This window comes from Coptis chinensis, chromosome 8 (genome assembly GCF_015680905.1).
Source record: "Coptis chinensis isolate HL-2020 chromosome 8, ASM1568090v1, whole genome shotgun sequence".
NCBI classification, from domain to species: Eukaryota; Viridiplantae; Streptophyta; class Magnoliopsida; order Ranunculales; family Ranunculaceae; genus Coptis; species Coptis chinensis.
The window spans coordinates 88,118,545-88,139,116 of NC_141463.1; the positions used below are offsets into that span (position 1 = coordinate 88,118,545).

At 36.3% G+C, this 20,572-nt stretch overlaps 2 protein-coding genes across 2 annotated transcripts; both read right to left on the reverse strand.

Annotated features, from left to right (window-relative positions):
* Nucleotides 1–1,759: 1,759 nt before the first annotated feature.
* LOC147483967 (uncharacterized) lies at nt 1,760–17,868 on the reverse strand. The gene is given in 19 exon segments (XM_086576850.1): nt 1,760–1,927; nt 2,642–2,758; nt 4,151–4,332; nt 4,422–4,556; nt 4,640–4,912; nt 7,951–8,096; nt 8,208–8,370; nt 9,922–10,086; nt 10,542–11,264; nt 11,352–11,420; nt 12,965–13,079; nt 13,263–13,311; nt 13,314–13,383; nt 13,385–13,405; nt 13,514–13,603; nt 15,776–15,826; nt 16,574–16,711; nt 17,455–17,586; nt 17,659–17,868. Coding segments are annotated over 18 exon segments (2,682 nt in total). The 5' UTR covers nt 17,752–17,868; the 3' UTR covers nt 1,760–1,927; nt 2,642–2,691.
* Nucleotides 17,869–18,384: 516 nt separating this feature from the next.
* LOC147483968 (protein PNS1-like) lies at nt 18,385–20,428 on the reverse strand. The gene is made up of 3 exons (XM_086580054.1): nt 20,284–20,428; nt 18,874–20,016; nt 18,385–18,737 (listed from the first exon to the last, which is right to left on the reverse strand). The coding sequence occupies exons 1-3, from the start codon at nt 20,356–20,358 to the stop codon at nt 18,603–18,605; spliced, it is 1,353 nt and encodes a 450-aa protein (XP_086436180.1). The 5' UTR covers nt 20,359–20,428; the 3' UTR covers nt 18,385–18,602.
* Between the last annotated feature and the right edge of the window lie 144 nt (nt 20,429–20,572).

Sequence of the window (20,572 nt, forward strand, 5' to 3'; positions counted from 1 at the left end):
TTTCATCGAAAAACGAAAAAAATTGGATCGGATTTTTAATTTTCCGATCCGATGTCAAAGATATTATTGCCAATTTATTCGAAAATATATGACTTTTCTATCTATCCGACCGTTTTTCAAAGTTTTGATTCCAAAAACAAAAAAAAAAATGCCTTTACGAGTTACTTTCTCCCCTGGTCTGTCCTAGAGAGTTTCTCCCGGTTGGTTTTATATACCCACTCACGGAATCTTCTTAATTTGTAGTGATTTTCGCTTTGGGTGTGAAATAAGTGGACAGGTGTCCATTTATAAAAATAAGGTGTGAAAGCTTAACTTTTCCACCCGGGCGGAGAAGATCTGGTTCAAAATAACTATCGAAGGTCTACACGCTCAAACGTATTCAACGAGGGTTCAAAATTAGGCAAAATTACACATAAGAAAGGACACTGATTTTAGTTCACATTATTTGGGAGAGTTTGATTTCCATGTGGTGGAGATGGAGATCACCACGTGGAGATCATTAAGCCCAAGAAATCGAATATCGCATCGAAATATGTTTTTAATATATAAAGCTCAGGTGATGTCTAAATGATCATGTTGAATTAACCTTTCCAGAAAATTTCACAAACAAACCGTATTGATGGGAGACAAAAACGTGTTAGACAAACAGTATGGAGTACGTTGCGCTTCTTAGTGTATATGATGTTGGAATCAGGGAGACCATCATATTAGAATTAAGCTCGTTCTAAAATTCCAATAAATAAACACTTTTGGGCTGACTATATTGCAATCATCGATCTTCCATAGCAGGGTCAGAAATTTTGAATTTAGTAAAGTGATCATCCTTCTGAAGAGCATAACCATCACATTGTTTATTTGATATATCAACTGTCGGACAATTCGAACGTGGTATAAAGACTAAACACCTCTTGGAAGATTTTAAACTTATTCACATCATTTTTGGAGGTACAAACACCTATCAACATATTGAAACATTCCTATTTTACATCCATATACGCTCAAAATTAATGGACAAATTTCGAGGCAAACAAACAGATCCAAAGTTAGTGCTCTAATGCTCTTCCATTCGTGGAACCGTGGGCAGCAGAGAAACAGTACACTGAATTTCTGATAAATAGTTTTACTTAATTTGTGGCGCAAGCTCTCAAATGTTCTTACAAGGTGTTTCACGGCATTGGAACCCACTAGAGATCATAAAGAAGAATTTACCAACTCTTGTAAAACTAACGGGGCATAACTTAAGAATACTCCATCTTCACTCCTTCAAAATCTGTCTAAGCAAAACTTGCCAGTGCAAGGGGTGTTTCAAGATCTCACTACAACTAATATTGGGGATGATTCACGAACTTAATAGGTCTTTCCACAACCAAAATCCCACCAAAAAGGTAACCATTACAGATCTAACTATGCAGTTTCGACTGGAATTGCATCCGTTTTGGTTGGATCGGAATCGTGGTAACACTTGGAATCCAGACTCTACCTTAGAAAAGTTCTAAAGAAGTACAGACAAATGTATAATATCTCTGCAGTCTCAATCTATAGAAGAGTTGTCTCCCACTGATCTACCTGCTATCTTTTCCAAGTACGAGTCAAGCATAATCTGTAGGTGTCTGTCAAATTGGAGAAATCTAAAGGCCACCAGGAAATTTATCAAATTGCTGCGGCAAACATGCTGATAGTACGTGTGTGTGTGTGTGTGTGTGTGTGTGTGAAGGAGTTTTCAAAAAAATAATATACTATAGAAAAAAATAATCCCTAATTGGGTTGGAAAATCAGCTAAAAATATAATTGAGAACAAAAAAGCATAATTCTATTTTTAATGAAGTTGTTCATTTAAGTAAAGACATTTAAGAACGCTACTACAGTAAAAGGGAAGATGTCCATGTGGTTAGAGTTTCTGCTTCCCAAGTCTTCACCCAAGAACATCCTGTTCATGAACATAAGCATGCATCACCATCATCAGCAATTTGATAACCCAGTTTTAAATGCATGTCAAACTATTTAAAATAATTTATACCAATTCCATAGCATTGATGTGCACAAAGAGAAAAGGACGAACACCTCTCAATGATGAATTAAAATTTTTAATTAATAAAAAAGGCAAACAATTTTGTGGATACGCAAATAATATGTTATAATTTGTTTTGCACTTTTGCTTTGTTGAAAAGTAAAATGTGTTCTGGATTTAGTTCGACACAAATTTTGGTCAGCAGGTAACAGAAGCAGCAAAAGCAATAGACATTTTTATTTTATTTTTTTAAATCACATTTAAGGGGCATCAATTACTATCAAACAAGACGACGTTTCACAGATACAATAGAAAGACACCCCAATGCAAACATAACCAATCTTGGGAGAAGTGCAAACACTCAAAAGCACATAATGAGTGTGTCCAAATAACGATGAAAAAAATGTGTCCATGCACAAGATAACTCATAATATTAGCAGTGGCAGATATTAACACTCGAAGGGATCTCGGAGGTGTGCTTTTGAGTAGACCATTTGAGTCCCAAGATACAAATCCATTCACAAATACATCTACCACTGGCACATATATGATATATCTGTACTATGTATCAGGTCTGCAGTCTTACTTGTGTTCCAAAAAAAAATGAAGTAAACTAGAAAAGCTGTGAGTTACCTAGAAGTTGACAAACTGAGTCAAGGATCTTTCAGTCTTCTTCACATAATCTAGACAACCAGTTCATCTTCGAGATAGCTGTATTCAAAAGTGAACTCGGTCTTGATTCTTTGGACCCTGTAGTTGCAGCAGCAGGGGTATATTATTATCTAATTTAAAATAATATAAGATATCAAAATATAAAATAATAATAATAATATATTATTAAATAAAAGGAGGAGAAGAAGAAGAAGAAATAAAGCAAATTTGGTAACAGAACAACATTAATTTTACTGACTTGCAGATGTTCCAAAGGACAAAAGAAGAAAGATGTCAACTATATATGGATAAGACCACAGAATTTACAAAACTTTGACAATTAATCTGAGCCCAATGTTTAGCTACTAAGAATCGAAAGGACACCAGGACCAGCAACCAAATGACTAACTAGCAAGCTTTCAAGACAGCAGTCGCTTAATAGTCTAGCCCTTTGCAACAGCGAATAGATCGTAACCTAAGTTACATGGACACGCCATATATTGAAAATAATCCGTGTCGGATACGTATCCATGTGTCTTTGTCGGACACATATTGTATGTGATATACCTCAATTTTTGAAAATTCACCATGTCCGACTCTTCATATCCGTGTAATGTAACTTATATCGTGACATGGGGTGGACTCAGGCTCAACCAGGATAAATCCAAAATATTAGAACGAAAATGGACTGAAGTTCAATTTTAATCGCGCCTTAAAGCAAACAAGAGCCAACTCATTATTGATAAAAAAAAAGAGCCAATTCAATAGGTATGTTAATGCACCAGCTCAGTTTACCCATTAGTCCATCACAAGAATGGATGCTATAGATGCACAGCTACCATTTTCACACTAAACCATATAGAACGTGTCTAAGTACTATTTAAAATAAGACAGCTCAGTTTTATAAACACAATGGGCCAAGTTATACTTTTTTTAATACAGTCCAGCTTTTGGGCCTGAATTATAATAAACAAGGCCGGCGGCCAGCCCATATTGGAGTTCTAATAAGTTTTCCTTATTAGAAACCCTAAATGGACGTGTAAGAGCAGCCGCAATGGAAGAAGCAGAAATCAGTTCAAAAGGGAAAGAGAAAACAAGAATTTGTTCAACCGAAGGAGAAGCACAGTTCGAAACTCTGAATCAACTCATCATCCTCTTACTTGATTGCTTTCAAAAAACAAATTGAGAAAGATATTAAAAGATAAGAAATGCGTATAGCGTGATTCCTTCCGATTCATACCGATTCCTAAGTGTTCTATAATTCAGATCACGATTTCAAACCGATTTTACAAACAGCCGACTCATCCCTGCGATTCAAATCTTTGTCCTGTCAACTCAATCTGTGGTGTATTTTACAATTTTAACATCACTGATTACGGGTTGTGTCAGACACATCATGTTGGAGTTATGTATTACGAAGGCCTTGATCTAATATAGCATGACAAAACCTAACAATGAATTCAAGTAAACAAGCTAAAGAATACAACTTACCATCCTTGCTGTGAATCATCATTGGTAGAATGGAAATCAAAGTATACATATGTCCCTTGTTCATATTCATCATTGGTGACTTTGGGCTCTTCATGTCGCTGGAACCATGTATTATATTTCCTGTGGTATCTCCATGACTGCTTTTTCAACTCTCTTGCAGCCAAATATTGCTGGTAAGTATTCTGCAAACATATTAGCAAGTATAAATTATTGAATCAACAAACGTGCATTCTGAAATAAGAAATACAGTTAAGTATGGTCATAACAGTACCTGCTGATAGTAAAACGCAAAGAACAGCGTATCAGTTCCCCAACTTTCCATACCAAGTTTTTCCCAAAAGGCAGGATTATCGATCAGTGGTAACTGAATTTGAGGATAACTTGAAGGTGTTGCAACAGGATGTCTCTGTAAATGATGCAGAAAAATCACAGGATCAGCAATATGGATTCAAGTCAACTTAAATAAGGATTAACCAGTAAACTACATACTGGAATATAGCTTTTGGCACGCTCTGAGTCTTTCGGTTGAGGAAGCTTGTAATAAGCAGCTTCAAGCATCTGTAGATTGTACATTTGATCGTGTACTCCTGCGGAGGTAGATCCGGTGATGTTATCACCAATGGCACCAAGGTCTGGAACACTTCTTCGACCAATAACACCCAAATTTGCTGAAGGCTGACTTTGTTGTAAAGGTTGTCCTGGAGAGAGATCAATATCTCTTGGCATCTGGGAAGTTTCTGTCAAAGGGCCTGATAATCCAGCCTACCACAAAACAATATTTTGCTAAAGATACAGAAGATACAGAATCTTAATATATATAGACAAACAAAGAAACTATCAAGCAAACAAAAAACGGAAATAGAACAGAAAACTGTGATGTGGAAAAAATAATAATTTCAGGGAAACCAGGAATGTGCAATATATGGATTGACTACTTCAGTTGGAGCACAACATGAGTTTCGTGTAAAAACATAACACATCCTGGCATCTGCAGCAGAGCAGTCATGTAACAATAATGCACAGACATCAACGAAACCCCAGGTCCGTCAAATTTTTTGACAGTCCTCTAAAACAAGCACACGGGACAGAGCCGATGCCTCTCATGTAAAAACATCCGAGTCAGATCTTTAGCTGATGTGATGTGCTTCAAAGGACCAACAAGATTTTACATGGGCCTTAAATCAGCAGACCACGTTAAAAAGTGACACATCTTGCCATGTCAGAGTCCCTTCTACGCAGTGTAGAAAGGTAAAACTCATCTCTAAGGTGCCATTGCCTCTAGGAAATACTTTCTTGACGTGGGAAACAAAAGGAAAACACAAGGAAAAACTGGTAGGAAATAAGTTTTAAATTTTTTACCAAAATACATATGCAGGCCATGAAGAAAGAGTGAGTAAATTGTTTAGGAAACATGTTTAGCTAGCAACTTGGGTAGAACTTTCAGACGGAAAAACACAAGCTTTATATTAGAGTTCGAAGTGGGACATTAGATTTGGTGTTTTACATATTGTAATCCGACTATTTTTCATATATAAAAACTATGAGAGAAGGCCGGAACTAATTAAGATATACTCTCTTTTCTCCCAAAACTTTTCTCTTTTTACTAGCTATAATAAAATTTTACTGTTTAAAAAACACACTGAGGCTTAAGCTTCAACACACGCCTTATGCCTTTTATGAGTTTAGGCATTCAGCGTCATGAGGCTTAAGCCTTGCAAGTTTATATATATCAACTCATTTGGAAACCTCTGGCCTACATAAAAATTATTGTCATCTTTAGAAAGAAATCTCTCTCTCTCTCTAGCCCTAGTAGCGTGGGAAATAAGCAAACAGCCCTAAGAGATTTGTTTCACTTGTATAAGAATTTCTTTGACAAAGGGTGTTGGAGACTCCATGATTTGCTTGGACAAGGTTACTTGCTGGAGAAAAGCTTAAAGGGTCTGGTTTGACACTCATGTAGGCTAAATAGTCCATTAACAGACAAACTTGAACAATTTCGCAGATAATGGGTTTGAAGTAATGTTCATGCTATCACGTTTATTGTTATTAAATTCAAGCTTCCTAGCTAGATTGTCAGATAGTTGTACTGTCCTTGATAACTTCATAATGACACTTTATTAAGCATTGTTCCTTGAGTTCTAGTTCGGATCATATGCATTAGTTAGTTGACAACCCCAACTTTATTTCTGTGGACATTAATCCACACCCAATTAGTAATGGGTATATTTCAAAAACATGAAATTTCAAGGAAATGGGATATAGATCAAAACAGCTTAACTAGTGCATTCAAGATGCAAGAAAGATATGGGTATTGAGATTCAAGATGAAATGGGTAACAAAACATGAACTACATGCAAGAAAGAGATGGGTATTGAGATTCAAGATGAAATTTTTCTTCGACTTCAGTTCTTCTAATCGACGGCTTCGATCCATTGTTGAGTATGGGGAGTTTCAGTTATTTACTGTACTTGTTCTATCCATCGCCTCCAGAGCAGGAAGAATGAGAAAGACTAGAAATGGGTAGTTCGGATACTAAAAACAGCAAATGACGTTTTTGCCCTTTTATTTACCCTTCTTATTAGAGAGTAAGATCTGTCCATTCGATTCTGTGAAATCCAACAGCTTTGCACATCTGTCAAAATAGGATATCAAAATAAGCTGTCAAGGTAGCCTGCCCCATATAGATGGCTACATCGACAGACAGAAATGACATACGCAATCCTACCTATCTACGCAATGAACTAAGAGCTGATCTTTTGGAGATGTGATCTCCTCAACATTGGAGATCACCAATCAGTTCCTTTGAACATGTCTAACCCTACCAAAAGTTGAGCTCAAGTTTGATATTTATCAGACGGTCCAGAATTTTAAGCTGATTTTTTGTGGAGATACTATCCATGGTAGGGAGGTAATATCTACCAAAAATAAGCCCTTAGAGCAATGTGCAAGTCCGTTTTTGGATTGCCTATGTCATTTCGGTATGTCGACGTAGCCAGTCTATGCCTACTTAACCCCTTGTAACTTCTTTACAGATTAAGTAACTTGGCATGGAATTGTGAGATGAGTAGGTATTTGTAATTTAGGGAACTTGGGCCTTGGGGTGCTTGTGTGAAAAAAAGACCGGATAATCTGGTAATTCATTATTTCATTGTTTTAGAATCAATATATAGAAAATTTTACCAATCATCTTTAAAGATTAAAAACTCCCTATGAGGTTATGTTTTGAGCATCAAAACACCTCATTCTATTAGAAATCATAAATTTCCATCATCAAACCACATTTTTCCACGTTCTCTTTTATGTTATTTTTGTTGAGGCTTGAGTCCCAAGCTCAACCCAAGAACCAAGCTAGAGCCTGCGCGAGCTGATAGTTCACTGGGAAAGGTTCCCAGTTAAATGCTTCAACCGAATCTCATCCAATTGATATGAATGTTTGCACTTGTAAATCCTATTCCTTCTTCTTTAGAAAATAATTATCCAAATCCACCCCAATCTGATGAGTAACAACACTAAAAACACCAACAGAATTTTCGTTTGTGCTAAGGGGAAACAGTGATGTAGGAAAGTCCTATATCATATCTTTACTTAGATGATTCTTTTTCTGGTCTCCTCTAGAACATCTAATGGCATATATGAGTTCAACAGGATCTCCCTCTCTTGATCACTTCATGCACTTATTTACACTTTCAGTTGAAAATAAATAATTTTGGAAAAACAACAAATAACAGTGCTCGCCAACAACAGCAGTATGTATTTCAAAATTAAACACTCTTCATGGAATAGAAAACAAACACACTTACAGGTTTATCAACAGCATATGCAGTCTTTAGATCATCCTCCGTCAGAACATTCTTGTTAAGCCCAGAACTCATCACAGGTTCCACGCTTGAATCTTCAGATTGATTTTGCTGCTGATGCTGGTCCTCAACGTTCACATGGCTAATGTCTGCATCATTGACAAATCAAAATGTGTATATAATCAATAATCATTTACATTTGCAATTTTTAACAGCACAATTTCCTGTTTGCATAACAGATACACCCACGTTTAAAGTACCTGAATCTTTTGGTCCAGTAGAAATTAAGGAATGCTGAGTAGATTGTTGATGGATAGAACTTGGCTGCTGGAGAGAGGCAGATGTAACACTATTCAAACCTGATGATTGAACTCCAAGTCCAAGTCCAGCTTGAGGAGATAAAGACGAGCTTTGAGCATTGAACTGCACACGTCCATAAAAAGCTCGTTCAGATATGATTAGAAAGGCCAACATTAAGAGTTAGATATGAGGGACGAAAAGCCCTGACAACAAAAATAAAAATTGGTTGACCAAAGCTGTAAGGTCACACGGACGAACCAAATACAAAGTAATTAAGATATCAAGAGTAAATATGCATAAACAAATAAAAACATAGATAACCACGGTAATTTAATTTAACAAAAATATAATAATAACAAAGGGCTACAGGGGAAAGGGAGTTCTAACTATCAAAAGCAAAAAAGTAAATAAATAACGGAAAAATACTTGAAAACAAAAAATAGGAGGTATTAGGAGTGTCGTGATCCCACACAATCATAAAAAACAGATAGCATAAAGTCTATAAGTAAGATGATGATCACAATGCCACTAACTTTCTTTGTTTATCAAACTGATCATGCTGATCATAACTCCTATATGAGGAGATATTTCTCCTGACCCTTCAAAATAGGAAATTACTCATAATTCAAACATAACAATTTGGCCCAAGTAACATCGACACTATCTTTTCGAAAACAATCCGTGTTGAATAGACAGATATGTTTATATGTCGCATACAACACACGGACATATTGAAGGTTATATACCTCAATATTTGGTACTTCGCCGTGTCTTATACTTGGTACCAGTGTCAAATAACTATACATAATTTTCTTTAACAGAGCTGTTATTGAAAGAAAATATAGTAATTCCCAAAAATCAAGATTCCTGTGCTTTAAAAAATCCATAAGAATCCATTGCATCCACATTAAACTCACTTGACTGAACATTCGCTTTTGAAAGGCTTCTTTAATTCCACCAAAAACCCTTACAAGCTTACAAACGGTTCTTTCCTATCAAGGTAAACAAAACATTCAGTAGTATATTGTTCGTTTTTAAAATCCTTTTTAACAAGACGGTCTCTCTCTTCTTTCATTTTCCAACCATGGAAATTGACGAAAGAGAACCCTAAGGAAGAACCAAAGGTATTGGTCCACGGATAATCCCTTTCAAGACAGAAAAGGGATCTCATTTTTCGACCACAACGTAATACAAGAAGCTTCATCCCTTTCTTGTTACTCCAGGCAATCAACTACACTTTCTAGTGGTATTCTTCGGGCTTTCTTTCCCTTCTTCCTATTTAGGGTTTCTGCTGAAAGAATAATGGGGTAAACCGATTTGACTTTCCACTTGAAAATTTGAGTTGATCTGTATCATGCATATGACAAAGATCCATCCACTATTATTCAGTTGAAAATTTGAACCGGGAGCCGAACCAATATTCCAGTACTAAATTGTACAATTTTTAAAAGGAGCAACTTTACAGCCTAACACATTCACAACTATCCTAATGGTTTTCTACCACAATAGGACAAGCACTTTCTCACATCTAAAACAGAAACCATGTGTTGATCTCAAGCAATCAAATACAATGAACCAAGGAAAAATATTCATCTGTATGGACCAAAGAGCATGTATAAGAATGGCCTGACATTAGTACATAACAACACTGTATGGACTAGAGGGAAAAAGTACCTGCTGTAAAAGTGAGTTTTGTTGTTGTGTGGATAACTGCTTTGCTCGTTCTAGATGAGATACTCCAAGGATGTTATTACTATGGTTTTGCTGGACCTGTTGGAGCCGCTGTAGAAATTTCTCCCTTTGATCAGGTGTAATCTCAGTTCTTCCACGTAACTGACCCTGTAAAATATTACAACACATGCATCATGTAAAGCATTTTTTTTGTTTTTTTTTTTTGCATCACGAAAAAGCTTTCAAATCACAATAACCTAATCAAATTTAATAGATTCCTAGTTTAATTGTTAACCGATGATTTTAAAAAATCAAAGAACACATCAACAACTAAAATGAATTCAAATAAATCAAAGGCATGGAGACGACAAATAGTTCAATTAGATAATACATCCTATTACTACGTATTAACCAGGGTCTTATAATGCTTTAGATAGTGCAAAATTCTATAAAACGGTTCAGATGCCAAAGATGCATAATCTAACTTCCAATTGACAATATTTTAATATGAAGTTCAAATGCCACCAAACAATCTACAGTTAATTCAGACAAGCCACTGTTCATTAATCACTTGAACACTTGAACCAATGAAATAAAGCTTATAAGTAACATAAGTAACCTACTGCTTCATTTGGATTCTGGAAAGAGTTTCCGCCTTGAGGCCTCCATTGTACACCAGGAACCATAGAAGGGGAAAAGGCTCTTCCACCTAAAACAGCTGCTGGCTCACCAACACTGTTTGAATCAGTGGAATTTGTTGCTTCGCTAGACTTGGAAATCTGTGGCAATAGAACTCTATTACTCAGAGGGGATGCCAGTGGTTGCCCAATTCCACCACTTCCAATCCTTTCATCAACCGCCGAATTGCTTCTTTTTGCCAAGTCAGCCACGGCAGGAACTGGTCCAAGGGAACTGGGGCTCGGAACTCCACTCCCAGAACTTAAAGGAACACTGTTCAATGATAGGCTGGATATACCTCCAACCACAGCACTCCTACTCACTCCTCTTCCTAATCCAGATTCAGCAAGTGAAGGAGATGAGCGCCTGATCTCTTCCTCCTTTGCCGCACCAGGTATATTAATTGGAGTTGAAACAACAGCAGCAGTCGAGTTATCTGGGACACCCCGAACAGATCCTGAACCTGAAGGAATTGCTGATGCTGCTGATCCACCAGCTAAAGAACACGCTGGCGTGTTAACAGGAACAACGGGAGCAGGATTTCCAGCCATTGTGGATGACACTGATGTACTCAGTACACCATTCTTAGAAGTTGGGGTTCTTAGAGGAATCTCTGAATTACTATCCTGTGAATCTGCTTCTTCCACTTGTTCTGGAGTTGAATTACCCTGTTAAACAACAAACAGTGATGTTGTCTATAACAGAAGAGAATAAAATCAATAAATAAACTGGTCTAGAACTGAAGGAGTATATACCTGTGTTTGAATCGGTGAAGCTGCAATAGAGCTTTTTAAACTTAAAACTGCACTTGCTGCTCCTACACCCTGTTGTTAATAAAAACTTCCGCAATCAAATTATGTAGCATATGTATAAAAAGCAGTCAATAATACCTTTAACACCGTAGTTTAGAACGGTCCTTTTTCTCAAATCAGATCCTATTATGGGTGTATTATGAAAAAACAGGACCTTCACTTGGACATAATCAAAAAGAATGGAAGACTATATTTAGAGTATTGTTTAAACCAACCTGCAGAAGGAAACAGTGTTCTCCTTTACTATTTGGTTTTTTGAACAACATACTGAACAAATTTTACTTGAGGAAATCCCATAACTTATACTTTTTCCTTCTTTAGCTTTTCGAACACACATGCATGTACTATTCTTTCAATTGAAGGCTAGTCAGTCTATATATACTCCTTTAGTATTAGACTAGGGTACAAAGGAAGGCCAAGGAATTTAGTGTGCTTCAACATTTTGAACGTAGTGACCTCAATATTTGATAGTCGAACCAGCTTAAATCTTTGCTTTTGTCTGTATCTTACCTGTTAAGCTCTTTGCTTATACTATTCCATGAATTCATCTTAAAGCTTAGACTTCACATGATGGTGGGTGTTACAATTTCATCTTTTAACTTGTAATTGTAACTTTAAATGTCTGCTAATGTACATATCTTACCCGTCATGCAGCTTATAAAACTGCTTTAGAATGTGTCAAAAATTACACTTCTATTAACAACTTCTCAATCAATCAGACTTTTCTTCCTCCTTGGTAGTATCATTTTGCACAAGTGATAGATATTCCCTAATTGTATAGACAGAATTTGATCCAGAATTAATGTTTAGTGTTTTACTGGTACAAGTATTACTTCATTTTTAATAGGTGCAAAACTACCATTAAGAATATCATAAATATTACTCAAGGTAAATGGAGGTGTTATCAAGGCATGTAAATGGAACTTAGGCACGAATAAGACCAAGACCCCTTAGCCCAATCATTATTGGCCCCACGTCTCGAAAAAGCACCCACAGCCATTCTCCTTTCAAGATGCTAAGGAAGGAAGTGGCACGCTATATTAAAACACAAACTAACATGTATTGTAGTTAAATTATAGCACCCCCAACAAAGTCATCACAGCCCAACCTACAAACTACACAACTAATTAATCTCAGTCAAACAAAAAGTCTTGGATTCTAGATTTCATAGAACCAAGCTATTCCGTAAAGCGAAATAAACCTAGCAATCTTTGATCCGCATGAGAAAAATAATGATAACGATTAAACATAATACCTAGTATTAATATTCATTTAACGCCGGCATCTTAACTGACTCACAGAAAAATTCAAATTGAGGAGAATAAAGCGTATTCGCCATTGAATTTTTCCTTGACATCCATTAAGAACTGGGCCAATAGTTCATGCAATCAATAGTCCAGTAACATATATGAAACATATGTGCCGTCATAGCGTGTGTGAATTTGTGATATAAAGGATATACAAAGATCAATCCATCATATGAATACAAAGCACTCATTAAACGAATAACATTGCCAGTTATTGAAAGTGTGATAAATGGCCAAAGGAGCATTCACCTTAACAAGACTAGGAGGACCAATTGTAACAAGATCCTCAAGCGATTCCACCTTGTCTAATGGTAAAGAACTATAGAGCTCGTCAACATCACTAAATTCATCAAAATCATCCTGGCAAAAGAAATTCAAGACAGAGAAATGTAAATCAAGCAATAACTAAAACCAAAAAGAAAAGTGTAGGTCAGCAACTTTATTGGGGAAAGAGCAGAATTTAAACACTTCAGTGTCGATAACACAGGAAAAACTAATCAGTTAGTTAAACCAATAAAGGAAGAGAAATAATTAGGTATGCTTACTTGATTGCTCAACATAGTCTTCTAGGAAATCTCTGACATCATTAACCTGCTCGGACTCAACTCATCATTATCTAACAATCTTAAAATCAGCTCTAACTTCATTATGTGAGCTTTGTGCGAAAGCAATGGATGTCTCCAAATGTGTCTGTAAATAAAAGTATATTCATCAATACAAATGGATACCCAACAATATAAACACGATAAAAATGATGGATACAGTATTAGTAAGGAAATGGTCTTCCATCTCTCTTACCAGTCTAGGTGGCCTTGTCTTTCCTTTCTTTACGGAGAGTCCTTCAATCTCAGCTTCAAAGGAGTCAACTTCGGACTCTAGCTCTGACACCTATTAAAGCACAGATGATAGGTCTAAGTCTGTAAGAGTGGCATGTGAAAATCATGTTTAAACTACATGGTCCAAGTGAAAGCAACTTTAGAGCACAAAACAAGGGTCTTCAAATGTATGTGTTCTTGGGTGGGTATGCAATGTATCAGCCACATTCGTAATTTTACTAGATGACAGAAAATAATGTGTGTACACAAACTATTCTTCCCATACACACCCACCCTGTCAGTCAAGTCAAACCATCAGGTCTTTGAGATATGTATTTTCTCAAATCTTGATGAGGATGATGTCAAAACGCCAATTACTCCAGAAACTCAAACTTGTAGAGAAATCAGACTTTTATGTTAACAAAGAGGAGGCCCAGGGATAGAACACGCCTAGAAATGGGGTGTAATAATCTCAACAGTTGAAGCCAACCTAGCAATTTCAGTTCCCATGTGCCATTGACAAAACACTAACAATTTCCAGTCTGAAATGTTCGGGACCCCCTCTTGTTGTATAAACACACAACTCAGTGTCAGACGCATGTCAGTCAGAATCCCAAAGATGGTTATATTTGATGCATAAATTAAGTTGGGATTTTGGATGCGCTAAGTACGAGTTCAGAATACCAAATAATGAAACCATATAAACTGATAACTATGAATTCAACATGCCATATAACGCAACAGTGAACAATAAGACGAACTACAATAACAATGTAAGGCCATAATCGAAAGGCAAGTCTTAATAACCGTTTAAATCACACTTAAACCACTAGTTCATTACAATTCAATAAGTAAGAGTTTATTTTTATTGCTCGGAATAATTATTTGTATTATATTCATAATTATCAAATCGTATATCATATCATAATATCATTTTTCACTTTTGGCTTATCGAGTATCAGATTGTATCATGTATCGTATGCTACGCTCAAACTATATTTTTATAAAATTGTGTGTGGTTGTGCATGTGTATTTTAAGTTTCATCCGCAAAAACAAACAAACAAACAAACAAACAAACAAACAGAGTTTTATCATGTACAATACAATAAATGTACGGTAAAAGATGCCATCATTTGCAACCACTGGGCCCAAATTAATATTATACATAAAGGGTTAAACCTGCTCTTGATTGAGTAACTAAATATTGGTTTGGACTAGGCTTGTTATTTATTAAAAGTAAAACCTAAGATGGCTTTCAAAGCTTAGAAAAAAGAAGGAAAAGATAAATGACTCATTATATATGTTGGGAAAAGAGGTTTCCAATACCATTCCATTTCCATCTTTTATATCATGTGTTCTGGATCTTAAAACTATTTATGATAGGGGTCCAGATCCAAGGAGTCCCCTGATTCTCCCGTTCTGAAAACATGTTGTTCACACTCTTCGCATCCCCTTCAAACAGGACATTCTCCAAGTGAAGGTCAATCATGAGGTCCACAGCAACTTCTGCAGCCTTCAACTCAGGCTCCTCACTAGATCTGACTAAGAAAGGCTTAGCTCTAGCCACCTGATACAAGATGTATCACGTATTGTATCGTATGATACGCCATCCGTATCATGTGATACATAAGATATTTTATACAATATTGTGACACGTATCATATAACGTACGATATTGAAAACTATGATTATATTGATAATATGAAAAGTTTAAGATTGAGGTATCCTATATACATCAAGAGAAAAAGGAAAAAGAAAAACAACCAACACAAAAAGCACAAAAAGTAACGGGGAACATCAAGTGTCCGCATGACAGCACCCCAAAAGAGTCCCATCTAAACACAAAACTACCAAAAGGAGTATATCCCTCCACTCCTCCCAAATCAAAGCACATTGAGCCACCAAACCTTTGATCAAAATGACTATGTCCATAAACCCAATCACACTCGCATGCGCAATCGCACATTCACACATAAACATATGTATTGCAAAACCAAAATAAAATAAAATAACAAAGAAGTAAAGAAACCAGAAGAAAAAAAAAAACTACTCAACTAGTCCAGCCAAATTTACACTTGCTATTACATGCATATCCTCACACAAAATGAGCACATAATCTTGTTGTGAAGCAAGATCAATTAATTCAGTTGGAAAGACTTCAAAAATAAACCAAAAAGTTTACATGTTACATCACATTTCATAGTGAAAGTGCAAACTGAGCAAGCAAAGAGATAAATCTCATACCACATTATTCAACCAATCCCTTGTCTCTGATTTCGCCTTCTCTCTCGGATCCTATCACGGAAAATAAAAATAATAAATATAAGCACCAACTTCTGCAAAACTTAAATCAAAATACAATCACTATTTATTTTCTATCAAAAAAGTCTAGTTTCATTAATATATGTGAAAACAAGGATACAATAGGATGAGATATCCTACAATACAGTACCATAAGAAGAGATAAAGAAAAAATATAAAACAAAATACAAAAAGCAACTTCAATCAGCTCATAATGGACTCCCACCTAAACACAAACGCCTCAAATGGTATGTCTCAGGCCTCATTATGCACTTTTAATAATACATTTACTATTTTCAATCGACGTTCTCGTGACCTCTATCATATGAACTAAGAAAGATAATTCATTAATAGAAAAAGTTTCAAACAATGAAAACTAGATAAAAAGGATTAGTAGTTCCAGTCTTCCAGACTATCAGAAAAAATAAAAATTAAAAGAATGAGATCTTGGCATTAGAGAAAGTGGGGAAACCATGAGAAGATAAGTTGACCATTGTAAAATCCCCGGAGTAATCACATGTTAATCCTGAAGAATAAGTAAAATATGATTACTCCGAGTCTTTGATAAATAGATGTCTGCTTTCACTGAAAACAGATATTACTATGGATCCAGTTAAAACAAAATATTTCAGTCAGCTAATTCCAATTGACAGACTACAATAGACAACCTTCTATCAGCAGCTTGCATCCTTTGTCTACTTTCTGCAACCATGACATGAAAAGAGGTTGAACAGCACTTACTGTTTTCGGTTGTTGACCTAACCCTTCTTTCGAAAAGGCTTTTGTTTTCGTCTCCTTTTCACAGACTTTAAATCTTTCCATTTCACGCTCGATTAGCTTCCGAGCATCGACCAGAGCCTGCTCATAAGACGCACTAACCTATTTCAACATATACCAAAAATACAAATGTTAACCCCTGAACAATGAATTCCACAATTGTAATATCATCAACACATAAGCTTCATTTGGTCAAGTTAGCCAGTTAAAAAACAAATACATAACCTTCAACTGGTGGATAGTTAACCTGTGGTACAAAACTAATAAAAGTTACATAATGATGCAATAGAACACGAGGTTACATAATATGCGAAGAGAAAGGATGCCACATAAGCACAGAGTTTACAGACAGTTGAGCAAATGACCACAATCAGTTTACACTTCTATCAATGGTTGACATACATGCTTGTTGTTGGGTACTTTAGTGTTTTTGGTTTGAAAAAATTGTCAGGGTGTCCGATGATGTGTTATGCCATCAAAGGCATTGTATGGAACTGGATGTTTATGATTTCTATCATGAGAGAGGTCAGTTTTGATGCATTTATGATAAGAAACATTGTAATGCAAATCAATGAGATGTATGTATCGGTTTGGGTGTAGCCTTTTTAATATAATAAAAAATAAATGACAACTTCTTCTCGTATCGATTAATGACACTTAGTAACTAAACAACATTACTCCTCTCTTTGGGCAGTAAAACCCAAACTATTATTTCCTCCAATGAACATAAATGGAACCCCTACTTGTTCCTCTCCATTTCAATCTGCATTCTACTTAACCACCTTCTAGCACAACCCCTCCTCTATTTAAACTACAAAGAAGAAAATGTTTTTAAAAAAAAAGACCTTTTTATCCTTGATTTCACTTGATTGTATCCATGTCTTAATCTGATCTCTATATCTCTGAAGCTTCTTAATCTCCTTCTTCAAATCCGCTTCAAATTTCTCTTTCTGATTCGCATTATCCGTATCATAAACCTTCACACAAAAACCCCATCAAAATCAAACAATATATAAATAAATAAATAAACAATAACTTAAAACACAAACCTTGTTCCAAATACTATCGAACACGTCAACACCCTCCTGAACTTTCTTCAGCACTCGGTCAATCTCTCCTTGTAATTTCCGACTAGCTCCCATTTTGTAGAACAACAATAATGAGTGAAGTTATTATCATTCAATGTTAGGGTTTTCGTTTTTTAGGTCTGTTTTTTCTGTTTTTTCAGTGTTGAGGATGATCAGAGTGGACCCACTCACTATTTTTCTTGTTTATCCAAATGTTTTGTTTCACCTCTTTTCTTATTGGCTACTCCAATCACTATTACTTGTGGGCCCACATTTTTAAATACCGATATCTCGGATTCCTTGATTTTCTGAAATATGTTTATGATATATTGCTGGTATATAAAAAATTAAAATCATAATGGTTATATCCGTTTGCTTACCATCTTGTTATGTACATCTGGAAACGACGACGATCAATCGCACCTCCAATTCAGCGTTCGACCAAAAATAAAAGACATAAGCAGTTGATGAAGATCTGAGTTTTTATTGCACGTATCAAACTAGTCTATGTATTTTTTAAGTTTTAGAAGAGCATTTATGTCATTATTATGAAACTGTCCTCAGACTTAATTTTACAAAACCAGTTAGAGTAACATTCGCGTTGAGAAGAATTAACGCAGTATTCTTCTGAAAGATACTAGTACTATACTACTGTATACGAGAAGAAAGCCATGCATTTCACTGTTGTAAAAAACTGAAAATTGCTTGTATCCCATCTTTTCACTCTTGTATATATAGTAACTTTCAAATACGAAGTCATACAGTCAGTAGTATATCCCTATCACCCTATGTGTTTATGTTGCACGATCAATATACTAAAACACATTTTACATGATCAGAACAAAAATGAACTAGCTAACTATTGCGCAATGTATAGGCGGCGCCACAGTGCAACCTTTGAATAATTGAATCCCAAAACTGTCGAATCAAACTTGAGATCTCTGCAGCTCTTGAATGCGGCTGGGGACGGTTGAATCAAAGTGTCGACTCTGTGGATTTTCTGCATAGGCAACATGGTAGGCGGATACACATGCTTGAGGCCACGACATTGCAATCCTAACCTGCATTTCCAGCCATGATAATAATCTGATTAGCATGAGTACGACTGGGCTATAAATTACAAAACATCTTGCGCAAACTAACTAAAGGTTGGGTTGAGCAGGTTGGACTAGCTTAAATTGGGCCCAAGAGACTCACCATGAAGTAGCCACTTAGGAAGGCATAGACAGAGACAATGGTTGCATAGTCTTTCTCCACAGCAAGGGTCCAGGACCCAGCCACAAGTGTACAAAGTGATCCTCCAGCAACTCCACACAGGAAGCAAAATGACCCGGTGAGATCCAAGTCAATCAACGATTTCATCCCAGTACGCTCAAACATTTCCCATGTATCAGCAGATGCATGTAGAAATCCTTTACCATACACACCCATATGCACAAATCCCCACCGGTTTCCATACGCCACAAGCCTATCAGCAAGACCCGCATAACAACTCGCACATGAGAACATGAACTCATCCGTATCACCAGCAATTGAACTCATAACTCTAGCCAATCCCCGAATAACTTCAAATACCGGTGCGACAATTGACCCAACGCAAATGCTACCCATAGATCGCCTCACTGTGTGATCAAAAACCACACTTGTGTCAACATCCGTCACACGCGTGAAATACATGAACACGGGTCGTGAGATTGCCACATGTAAAGTATTCCTAATCACATGCATTGTCCATGCAATACTCAATAGGATCACAACTATGAAAAGCGGGTCGAACCGGGTATGGGCTTGGACAACACCACCTAAACCGGATACTGATAAGGAGTTGTGAATTGCCCCTATAACAAGTGATATAGTGAGCAACTTTGTAGCATTTGAAGTGGGTGCAGATAGAGACACTGAGAGGATCCGGGTTGCATGATAAAATCTGGGCACCACCCAACATCCATAAAGTGATTGAATGAGTGCGAAAATGAGAAAAAATGCTGCAGCAACAAAACCTCCGGCTGTACCAATAGAAAGGAACAGTACACCAGCGCCACAGGTTAGCAATGGGCTGATCCAAAATGCGTGTCTCAAGGTTCTTGTTGGTGTTTTACGTACTGACACTTGGCATAAAAAGGCGATAAGAGCAGCAATTATTGATGAACTGAGAAGTGGTAAATACCAGTGAAGAAGAAGTTTGTTACGGTGGGAATCAGTGGCTGAGATGATGCCACGTATAGTGAGGAATGTGATTAAGATTGAAAGTAAGAGAAGGTGTATGTAGAAGAGTAGTACAAAAATTTTACTAGATAACTTTCCAGCCGTTGATTCCATTTGAGTTGTGGGCCCTTCCATCTACAGAACAGCAAAACATCAAGTTTATCAAGACAACAAAATATCAATAAAACTTTTGCCAATTGCCATGCAAATTAAAATTGAAAATCCCCAAATTTAAAGACTTGAAAATCAATCATTAAAGAAATGTACATGATAGATGGAATGATGTTAATTAACATGGATATAATGAAGTTCAATATGAACTAAAGAAATGGGGTTTCTCTATAGTGTTCATATTCAAGAAGAAAGAAAACTCAATTACAAACTGAGGGGATGAGAGCATACCTTGATATTATGTTCTTGTTGCATCCGATCACTTGGTTGATGGACTTGAGAAATGGGGTCTTTGAATCTTGTCATGAAATGCTGAAATATTCTTGTTTCTCTTCTCTTCAGAGAACTTGAGCTTATTTCTTGGTGACCACGCTTCTTGAAGAAACAATAATATCCAGCTAGTTTTTCAATTTTAATTATATATATGAGTAAGTTTTATACCAGGTCCACTTTCTCCTTGCAAACTTCTCTAACAAGCTAACAACTTCATTCACGAAAATGACGAAATAGTAAAAACTTT